This window comes from Artemia sp. Qi Xiang Cuo, chromosome 10 (assembly GCF_049724085.1).
Source record: "Artemia sp. Qi Xiang Cuo chromosome 10, ASM4972408v1, whole genome shotgun sequence".
NCBI classification, from domain to species: Eukaryota; Metazoa; Arthropoda; class Branchiopoda; order Anostraca; family Artemiidae; genus Artemia; species Artemia sp. Qi Xiang Cuo.
The window spans coordinates 61,802,940-61,814,883 of NC_142803.1; the positions used below are offsets into that span (position 1 = coordinate 61,802,940).

Consider the following 11,944-nt stretch of genomic DNA (forward strand, 5'->3'; position numbering starts at 1 on the left):
TCTGAAATGATTCCATTCTGATTATAATTAAATAATAAACAAACATTTTAGCATTATTTTCAATTTCAGAGGTCCCTACCATAACTATTAGGAATGTGTAAGAAAACTTTGATAATAAAAAAAACGCACAATAATGCCGTTTAATTAAATAATATCAAACATGTTGAGTTGCTGTACACAAAACAGAAAATAAGTGATTGGAAGTAGTGTCCAGCAATAGTAATAGTGTCCAGTCACTTCAATTGTCAAACTACACAGTCCACATTTTATTTTAAATTGAATTTACCGGCTATGATTTTATGTTGATGGATTCAGCTTAGGGCGAATTGCCTTCCAATCCAGAGCAGGCAAATGGTGTTCGACAGGGGGATAGTACATCCTGATGGTCGGTATGTGTGTCCTCTTTGTAGTGATGAGGACGAAGATTTGGACCATTTTCTCCGAAAGTGCCCGGTGCTCTCTGATTTAACGGAAAATTACTTATATTGGATTGTTTTGCTGCCTCCTGGTATTTTACAAAGTAGTAATCCAACCACAATATTTCGTATTGGTGTGTACATAGAGAAGGAATTAGAAAGAAGGAAAAGTTTTTACAATTAATTATTATTAATTATATGGAATTACATTTATTTTCTCGATAAATTACCATAAGGTATTTTTTGCTATGTATTATTTTAATGTGTGTTTCGTAATTTGTTCTGTTGTGATTTCTTTATTTTTCATAAATTTTTGTGTGTAGATGGCTCTATCTATCTATCTATCTATCTGTAGATCTATCTATCTATCTATCTATGGGCTTCATACTGGTTCATCAATGTCTTTTTGGTTCAATCACTGTAACGCTGTTGGTACTCCTTGACAACTAGCAACAGGAACTGTTTCTGTTCTTCAGATGTTGTGCGCAGTTTGTTATAGTCATCCATCAGTGCAACACCACGTTCGGCAGTGTCATTGATTACCCTCATGCTGTGCACTATATTTTTATCTGCCTGGTAGTCTTTGTCAACTGACCACAAATCAATGTTCTAGTTAGGAATGATGAAGGTAGTCCGGTAATGCTGAAAAATCTGTTGGTATTCTGCGTGACAAAGTTTTCTAACTTCTTCTCTCCCAGTGTCAACGGGTCCACTGTTATTCTCTTCAGAGGGTGCTCTACTCCTGATGTTTGCAGAGCCATAAGCATATGATGTTTGGTGTCATTTGATACGTTGTCGTCAAAGAAGGCGAGGGCCACCAATTCCTCTGATAAGGATCATAGGTGTCTTATAATTTTATTCATGGCAGTTTTTGATATTGATTCTGATATTTTCATGTAGCTGTAGATGTCCTTGAGAAGTTGGAGGTCAATGCAAGGGGCTAATGGTGCAGACGATGCCTGAAACCATTCTTTCACGTAGATGATCACAGTGAATTGACAAATATCAGCAAGAGCCTTTTCTTGCCTTTTTGTGAGTTGAACCGACTTCTGAACATCCAGATCTTTAGCACATAGATTTGCCATTTGCCATCCACCTTGCTTGATGCAGCCCAGCTGGAGCTCTGAACAAGATTCCCTTAGATGGCGTGCCACCAAGGAATATGATCGCCAAGTCTAAAAGTTTATGGTAATCATCACAGAGTTGATAGGCTAGTGTCTGCATCTCAGCAAATGCTATGATATCTGTGATTACATGTGAAACAGCTGTAAACACGCACTCGTCTGATGAAGCAGTCTGAAAGTCTGCTCTGTTAATAAACTGCCAGGTGTTCTTAAACCGGTTGAAAATTGTTATCTCTGGGCTTTTGCTAGGACCATGGCAATCAAGAACCTCTGCTTGTAAGACTTTTACTGAAATATGATGTCGACAAGCAAACTAAAGCATGTCCTTGTCAAGTTTTTGTTCCAGAAGGATACAAGCACCATTTCTTAGACTGGAATTGACAGATGTGGTTTCAAAACACATGCGCTTTACATTATCTGTAATGTTCCAAGCCACAGGTGCTTCAAAAACTGCTGCTGCAGAAGCTTGGCGAGTTCCCGAGGCTAGCTTTGGAACACCAACAAGCTGATCTACACCTGCTCCGGAGACCAAAATTGAAAGGTGATCGAAAATCTGTCTGCTGCAGATATCCTCTAGCAGTTTTCCATCCCAGTGAATAGTTAGAGGAACTGTTGGTTTAAACTCCTGTCGTAGATTTTCGGCTATTACCTGGCGCCGCTTTATCCTGTCTCTGCGAATTGAAGAGTGATTGACATTGTACTCAGCAGGATCATGACCAACGTGTTGCAGAGTCGGAACAAGAAGTAATGCAGCACTTCTGTCACTAACTTTAGCCACATCCAGACAGGCTGAAATTTTGTCATCCAATATGCTTACTCGTCCTCTTTTTTGACGTTTTGCTGAGGTTGATGATTTTATATCTTCTGTTTTGGGGTCTTTAATTTCTTGACCTGGTTTGCTGTCAGTTTTGCTGTCAGATGATGATTCCGGTGTCACTTTCTTTTCTTTTGTTTTTCTTTCTTGCCTCTCCTTCTCAATTCTTATGTCATGGTACTCATTCCTTTTCTGAGATGATGCTCTTTTTAGTTTTAAAACCTTGTCGACACTGCCCATCTTTCCACGGCGTCCTGGTTCCCACTGCGCCAACAGAAACTCACGCTCTTCTTGGATATGTATCATCTCCATTGCGTTGGCGTGGGCAATGTCAAACAAAACGTCCAGGCCCACTTTCCACTCTTCTTCCTTCTTTTTCAGTGTCTCAGAACGCTTAGCTTTGTTTTCTTTATTTCTCTTCAGGTTGTCATACTCATTAAAGAGCCACTAAATTTTGTTTACCACATGTTTCTTGAGCCTTGTTGGAATGTGTGCCTTTGTCCAAACTGCAAGGACGTCATTGGCTGTGGAATGTGCTGCTTCACAGACTGTATTGTTCGCCACTTGCTTGTAGTGATAGAATAGCGCCATGACCTCCTTCTTCGACGGTAGTTTTGTTGAAATCAGAGTGTCTGACAATTGCCCGATGAGCCATATGTCTGTTTCACTTCTTGTAGTTGGTTTTAATATTGGATCAGTACTGTCACTTGTACAAATCATGCAGTCCATGCTGTCACTCATTGCTGTGTTAGTGTCAGTGTGTCTGCAACAAACTATCAGATTAATAAGGTTACCTGTATCAGTGTGAAGCATAATTAATATATTGTAGTTCATAAAACTAATAAAAGCTTGAAATTTGCATTTTCAATCACATTGCATACAACAAAAGTGGCGTCTTGTGTTGAAATGCATTGTGGGAAGCCTACAGATAAATAAGTAAATAAGTCCAGTAGTTCATAAAGCTACCATACTGTACTATAGTGTAGTGTTGACTGTTGAAATGTTGAAAACTGTGCAAGACATGCAGCTTTGAGCAATGAGCATACAGTAACCAAAAATTTTAACCTCTGGTAGGGACCTCTTAATGTCAATATATTTGGCTCTTTTTTGGGATTCTGTGGTATTTTAACTATAGAAACAAGATTAGGGGGTGCCTGCTGAAGAAATCCTACTTTGAAAAATAAGGACCACCCTAATATCCATAACTCTGGCAGTACCTCTTCTCTGGACTTTTTCATGTATTCCCTGAGTGTAAAACCAGACTCAGGATCTTCACTTATCTCCACTTTCCAAACCTCAGACTATATGCCTATCAGTAATATATTCCTTGTTCAACTTATTGCACCGAGTGATCAAAGTCCAGACAATGGTAGTAAATGGCATGAAAGTACTGACTGGGTTTGTGTAGATATGTTTACGTTCTGGGCTGTTAGTGATTCTATCAGAGGCAACGCTATAGCGTTGCCTATAGTAAAGGCCATATGGCTCCAATGTTTTATTATGTATTTATTTTTTCCAGAGGCGCTTTGTATGGAAGAGGTCGTCGTAAAAACTTCAAAGGGGGCTCATTCGATTGGAAATCGAGAGTTCTAGTGCCCTTTTTAAGGCTCAAAAGTGATTGGAAGGCAACGAACACCCCTTCCAACCCCACCATTTCACCAAACACATCCAATCAAAATTTTGAGTTAGCCCTTTTGTTCTACGTAGTTTATTTCCAGATAGAAATTGTTTTTTTGAGGAGGATACTCCCCTACAGCCCTCAGGGCAATGGTTGTGAGTTATGCCCTGTGGACATATAAGCTTTTTATAGAAAACTTTGTTGTAGAAACTTCAAAAAAGGCTCATTCAATTGGACATTCAAAGGGCTAATGCCCTTTTTAATAGTCGAAAGTGATTGTAGGGCAATTAACCCCCTCTCACGCCCGGCTTTTCCCCAAACACATCCAATCAGAGTTTTGAGATAACTATTTTGTTCAGCTTGGTTGAAAATTCTAGAAATTAGGTCTTTGAGGATGACAACCCCCCCACAGCTCAGGGCAAAGGTTGTAAGTTATGCCCTAGGGGCATATAAGGTTTTTTAATAGAAAGCGTTGTCGTAGAAACTTCAAAAAGGGGTCATTCGATTGAAAATTTAAATGTCTAGTGCCCTTTTTAATAGTCAAAAAAGATTGGAAGACAATTAACACCCCTTCCACACCCACAATTTCCACAAACACATCCAATCAAAATTTTGAGATAGCCATTTTGTTCAACGTAGTTGAAAGTTCTGGAAATTATATTTTTGAGCATGACACTCCCCCTTCCCCCAAGGTCTTCAAGACAAGGGTTATAAGTTATGCTCTGTGGGCATACATGGTTATTATGGAAGGAATGCTCGTATAAACTTAAGAGAGGGCTCATTTGATTGGAAGTTGAAATTTCTAGTTCACTTTTTAAGCGTCAAAAGATATTGGAGGGTAACCAGTCTCCCCCCACGCACTTTTTTCCCAAATGCATCAGATAAAAATTTTGAGATAGCTTTTTTGTTAAAAATAGTTCAAAGATAAAAAAAAACAAAAACTTCGGTGTTGACACAACCCCCCAGAGCCCAGGGGCAGGCATTGTAAGTTATGTCCTGGGGGCATATATGGTTCTTATGGAAGGGATGCTCGTATAAACTTCAAAAAGGGGTCTTTTGATTGGAAATTAAAAGTTCTAGTTCACTTTTTAAGAGTCAAAAGAGATTGGAAGGCACCTAGCCCCCCCCCCTCCACGCTATTTTTTTCTCAAACCCATCTGATAAGAACTTTGAGATAGCCATTTTTTTTAAATAGTTCAAAGACCATATATCGAAAACTCCGGTGTCGACACAGCCCCCCAGGGCCTGAAGGCAGGCGTTGTAAGTTTTGCCCTGGGGGAATATATGGTTCTTATGGAAGCGATCCTCATTAAAACTTGAGAGGGCTAATTTGATTGGAAATTGAAAGTTCTAGTTCAGTTTTTGAGAGTCAAAAAAGATTGGAGGGCAACTAGCCCCCCACGCCCATTTTTTCCCGAATGTATCCGATAAAAATTTTGAGATAGCCATTAAGTTAAAAATTGTTCAAAAGCCAGATAACAAAAACTCAGGTGTTGACACAACCCCCCAGGGCCTGGGGGCAGGCGTTGTAAGTTAGGCCCTGGGGCATTTATGGTTCTTATGAAAGGGATACTCGTATAAACTTCAAAGAGGGCTCATTTGATTGGAAACTGAAAGTTTTAGTTCACTTGTGAATAGTCAAAAAGATCTGAGGGTAACTAGCCATCCCCCCCACGCCTTCTTTTTCTAAACCCATCTGATGTAAATTTTGAGATAGACATTTGTTTAAAAAAATAATTCAGAGATTGGAAAATAACTACCCTTGTGACAATAAACCCCCCCAAGGCCCGGGGGCAGTCCTTCTAGGTTATTATGTAAAGACATGAATAATTGTTATAAGAAGAATAGTCGTATAAGCTTCATAAAATGTTCACTTCATTGGATATTAACAGTTCTAGTTCACTTTTTAAGAGTCAAGAGATTTAACGGCAACTAGCCCCCCCCCACCATGCTATTTTTTTCCCAAACCCTTCTGCTACAAATTTTAAGATAGCCAGTTTTTTAAAAATTGTTCAAACATTAGATAACAAAAACTCCGGTGTCAACACAACTCCCTAGGGCCCAGGGGGTACGCCTTGTCCTGGGGGCGTGTATGGTTCTTATGTAAGGGATGCTCGTATTAACTTCAGAGAGCGGTCATTTGATTGGAAATTGAAAGTTCTAGTTCACTTTTCAAGAGTCAAAAGATATCCGAGGGCAACTAGCCCCTCCCCCCCCCCCACACACACCTTTTTCTCCCCAAGCCTATGCGGTAAAATTTTTAAAATAGCCATTTTATTGAAAATAATTCAAAGGTCAGCTAAGAAAAACTCCGGTGTCGACGCAACCCCCCATGGCCCGGAGGCAGGTGTTGTAAGTAATGCTCTGGGGGCATATATCGTTTTTATGGAAGGGTTGCTTGTATAAACTTTGGAGAGGGTTCATTTGATTGGAAATTGAAAGTTCTCGTTCTTTTTTAAAGAGTCAAAAGAGATTGGAAGGCAACTACCCCCCCCCCTCCAAGTCCTATATGCATCAGATAAAAATTTTGAGATAGACATTTTGTTAAAATTAGTTCAAAGTTCAGATAACAAAAACTCCGGTGTCGACACAGTCCCCCAGGGCCCGAGGGTAGTAGGGGAGGGATAATATCTCCAATACGTTCAAGATCATACGCCTATTTCTAGGTCAACGACAGGGTTAGAAATCCAACCGGGGGTGACATCGGACAAGACTTCCGGGAATTTCAGCATTGGATTTATGTAATAGGATGATGTTGAAATCAAAGTACAGTACGCATTATCTGTTTTGTCACAATTTCTCCATGTTGCGCCTCGAGCCTATATGGTTCCTACCATACAAGTTTTTTTGCATCTCGTCCAGAATTGATTGCATTATTATCCTATGAATATGATATAACTTTTTATCATTATTAAATACTGCTGATAATGCAATCAATTCTGGGCGAGATACAAAAATGCATCCTATGAGCCCTTGAATCATCCCCCATCCCCCAATAACATTTATGTCAAGTTACCTAAGACTCATCATCCTCTCAGACTTACCTTAACTGGTACGCACTTTTAGCTCTTTTATCCCCTTCATAATATCCAATTTAAAATATGAATATTATTGAGCTTTGTTTCACCCCTATGAAAATGATATAACTTTTTATCACATATATATATATATATATATATATATATATATATATATATATATATATATATATATATATATATATATATATATATATATATATATATATATATATATATATATATATATATATATATATATATATATATATATATATATATATATATATATATATATATATATATATATATATATATATATATATATATATATATATATATATATATATATATATATATATACATATATATATATATATATATATATATATATATATATATATATATAAAAATATATATATATATATATATATATATATATATATATATATATATATATATATATATATATATATATAATATATATATATATATATATATATATATATATATATATATATATATATATATATATATATATATATATATATATATATGGGTTGCGGTGATTTCTCCCCGAGAGAATTCCCCCCACCCGGAGATTCCCCCCACTGAAAATTCTCCCCTCCCCTTCTTGGAAATAATAGCCACCGGAAACTACCCTTGCCTCAGACTTAGTTGCATCAGATGTCACCCATGGCTCTAAAATTGTTGCAAAATTCTTCTCTTTCTTCGCAGCCTGAATATAAGAGCGAGTGGAGTACACTTTTTAATCGTCAAGTAAATAGTTGGTTATACACGGTAATACATACACGGTTAAAACGCTACATTTTAAAAATAATATTTCTTGCAATAAGCCTCAGGTACTCCAGCGTCCCGACGTTGCCGTAGTTTCCCATCTGTCGTAGAATTCTGGCATTTAATTCTACATACTTTTTCTTAACTGGTTCACAGGATTGTCCCGCATTTGCTTGAATCACAACAGCCCTGCTAAGTGCTTGTTTGCACTTGAGGATATCCGAGAATTTTCGAATGCTTGCGTGATAAGCAAAAACTGGATACTGCAGCCTTCTATAATAACCCTCAACATTGTTGTTGGTCCTAGGAAGTTCCTCTTTTGCTCTGTCAAACATATTCCAGACTTGGGGTGGAAAGTTGCAAGGTACTCTCCTACTTCTACGCACTCTACCGATGTAGTTATCTGCAAAGTAGGTGATGATCGGCCCAAACACATTGTCAGTAAGTTTTGCTATGACAGCTGCGAATGCAGAATGTACTTCCGAAATGGCCACGAATGCAAGAGCAGCTAGCATTTGAACGGAGATTGCAAATTCATCATCGTCTCTATACCTCGGCCGAAGGCCAAGGTTTTGTACATTCCTGTAGATACTCTGGCTTAAGTGGAAAAAACAGCCCTTCACTTCAGTGGCTGGAAAGCCTTTCCTGAAGGAATTCTGCACAGCCAACTCGAAATCAGAAGATACAGATGTTGGACCTCCATTCGTCAAATGAGACTTTAGTTCAGTAAGAACTTTCGTATACGTGTCCTCTGACTTGTTAGGCAGCAGTGCGTAAACGCATGGAATCACCCAATCCTCGTACAGGCAGTGCACAACGTAAAGCTGGTAGAACAACTCGGGCACGGTCTTGAACGTTCCGTCGATGAACCAGTGAAGAGACGAATCGAGGAGCTGAACTGATGCGTCCGTACCAAACATTAGGATTCTGTTGGAATCTCCATGACCGCTGTCGTAAATTTTGAAGTTTTCGCCACTGTCAAGACGCCTATAGCAGTTAGGAAGGTCTATGTCAGACCGGTTGAGGGGTAGACGATACGAAGCTGAGCCGGTTGATCGCTGTGACCTTATGCGTCGCCGTACGCAGGAAATGGAAGGCATTCTCGCTCAAGGTCTTAAGGACCTTTTGGAGCAGGGTCAATCATTAACATAAATCTGATAAAACAGCCAATGATAAATTGTTAATCATTATCGGTCATTAGGTTATTGTCCCGTTTTAAATTGTCACCCAGATCTAGGGTAAGGTTAAATCTTGGATTATTGGAAAATCTATCGACAAGACAAGCGACAATGCGAATCCATATATAGAAGCCTGCCGCGTGCCAAGTGCTGGAGCCTGGCGGCTGTTAATTGCAGAAATATTAGTATATATTTTAACAAGGAATTACAACAGTTCAAAAACCTTAAAAATGAAAACCAAAAGTTTGAAGTTTAGTAAATATTGTTGTTAGAAATCGGACTTGCTTTACTAATCAAATATCATAGACAGTGCAATAGCTCTGCCTATATAAAGAACGATTTAGGGACATTTTTTTTTTTTTTTTTTTTTTTTTTTTTTTTTTTTTTTTTTTTTTGTACCAGGGCACTTCGTATTGAAGGTATTGTAGAAACTTCGAAAAAGGCTCATTTGATTTGAAATTGAAAGGCCTGTGCCTTTTTTAATAATTCGAAAGTGATTAGAGGGCAACTAACACCCCCTCCACGCCCAACATTTCCTCAAACACATCCAATCGAAATTTTGAGATAACCATTTTGTTCAACATAATTGTAAGATCCTGAAATTTTATCTTTGAGGATGACACCCCCCCCCCCCAGAGCCCTCAGGGCAAAGGTTGTAAGTTATGCCCTGGGGGCATATAAGGTTTTTATAGAAAGCGTTGTTGTAGAAACTTTAAAAAGGGCTCATTCGATTGGAAATTGAAAGGGATAGTGCCCTTTTTATTAGTCGAAAGTGATTGGAGGACAACTAACCCTCCTCTAAAGCGCACTATTTCCCAAAACACATCCAGTCAAAATTTTGAGATAGCCATTTTGTTCATCGTACTTAAAAGTTTTGGAAATTAGGTCTGAGGATGACAACCGCCCTCCCCCTCCCCACACCCCTCAGAACAGGGTTTGTACGTTATACCCTGGTGGCATATAAGGTTTTTACATAAAGTGTTGTAGTAGAAACTTCAAAAAGGGCTCATTCGATTGGAAATTGAAAGGGCTAGTGCCCTTTTTAATAGTGGAAAGTGATTGGAGGGCAACTAACCCCCCTCTTACGCCCACCATTTCCCCAAACACATCCAATCAAAATTTTGAGATAGTAATTCTTTTCAACGTAGTCGAAAGGTCTGGAAATTATGTCTGAGGATGACAAACCCCCCACAGCCCCCAGGGCAAAGATTTTAAGTCATGCCCTGGGGGCAAAACAGGTTTGTATAGAAAGCTTTGTCGTAAAAACTTCAAAAAACGGCTCATTCGATTCAAACTTAAGAGGGCTATTGCCATTTTCAATAGTCGAAAGTAATCGGAGGGAGAATCACCCCCCCCCCCTCCCCACACGCCCATTATTTCCCCAAACATTTCTTATCAACATTTTGATATGGCCCTTTTGTTCAACGTAGTTGAAAGGTCTGGAAATTATGTCTTTGAGAATAACAACCCCCCTATAGCCCTCAGGATAAGGGTTGTTAGTTATGCCCTTGGGGTATATAAGGTTTTTATAGAAAGTTTTTCCGTAGAAGGTTCAAAAAGTGCTCATTCGATTGGAAATTGACAGGACTAGTGCCTTTCTTATTAGTCGAAAGTGATAAGAGGGAAAATGACCCCCCCCCCCTTCACGCCCATCATTTTCCCAAACACTTTCAATCCAAATTTTGACATGGCCATTTAGTTCAACGTATTTGAAAGGTCTGGAAATTATGTCTTTCAGGATAACAAATCCCCCCAGCCTCAGGATAAGGGTTTTAAGTTATGTCCTTGGGGCATATAAGGTTTTATGGAAAGCCTGGTCATATAAGCTTCGGAGGGGGCTCATTGGATTGGTAATCATACGCTCTAGTGCTCTTTTTAAGAGTAAAAGTGATCGGAGGGCAGCTAAAAAAACACACACGTCGTATTGTCCCGAAATGTATCTAATAGAAATTTTTGTGATAGCCGTTCTATTCAAAATAATCTAAGTATCATATAACAAGGATTTTTGGGTTGAAGCAAACCCCAGAGATCGGAGGGGACTCATTGGATTGGTAATCGTAAGTTCTAGTGCCCATTTTAAGGGTCAGTGATCAAAGCATAGCTACCCCCCCCCCCCACACATACACACACAAACACGTCGTGTTTTTCTAAGATATATCCAATAGAAATTTTGAGACAGTCCTTTCATTCAAAATAATCCAAATATCATATAACAAGGCTTTTGAGATTGAAACAAACCACCAGAGCCTGAGATCTCACCCTGGCAGAGCAGTGACTGAGTACAGAATAAGTCAGTTGCTTGGAGAATCCTTCCCAAAAGCAATCACTTCCGCAAACATTGTCAGTGGCTTTTCAAAGCCTTGTATCTTCCCTTTCGTTACTGATGTCTGGCAACAGAGTGATTTTCTCCCTGCTCTGCAGACTACAAGTAGAGCACGTCTTCCTACAGCAGAGGAACAGTCGATTGCATGTTAGGATGATTTGCCAGAGACTGATGGAGTCGTGGGTGACTTCCCTCGCCAATTTCATTATTTATCCAGGTCCTTGCTTGTTCAACCAGAAGATATAGCTCCACTACCAAAGAGAGAAGCTGTAAATCGGAAGGGAGGCATAAAACCTGTTCAGTCAAAGGTACTTACATCTACACCGTTGAAAGATGCTATTTATGCAGCAGAAACTGAAAGGAGACAGGAAAACAATCAAGGAGTCAAAATTGAAAGATAAAAAGCGTTATGAAAGAAGCCAAAGCACCAGCCAAAAGAAAGGCATGTCCAAAATACTTAACCCCAGTAACAAAAGTGAAGAGGAGCAGGGTGTTGTTTGTGACGATAACTCGGAAGACTTTCGGATCTGAAGACTTAAGGGCTGCCATGGATCAAAACAAAACAGATGCGATAAAACCTAGTGATTTCGTTTTGGTAGAGTACAAAGGCAAGAAGGGTTCAAAATTTATACTGGTGAGGTCCTATAGGAACTAGG

General features: G+C 38.9%; 1 protein-coding gene across 1 annotated transcript; it reads right to left on the bottom strand.

Annotated features, from left to right (window-relative positions):
• Window positions 1–7,813: 7,813 nt before the first annotated feature.
• LOC148948001 (uncharacterized) lies at window positions 7,814–8,887 on the bottom strand. The gene has a single exon (XM_089096063.1). The coding sequence runs from the start codon at window positions 8,885–8,887 to the stop codon at window positions 7,814–7,816; it is 1,074 nt and encodes a 357-aa protein (XP_088952189.1).
• Between the last annotated feature and the right edge of the window lie 3,057 nt (window positions 8,888–11,944).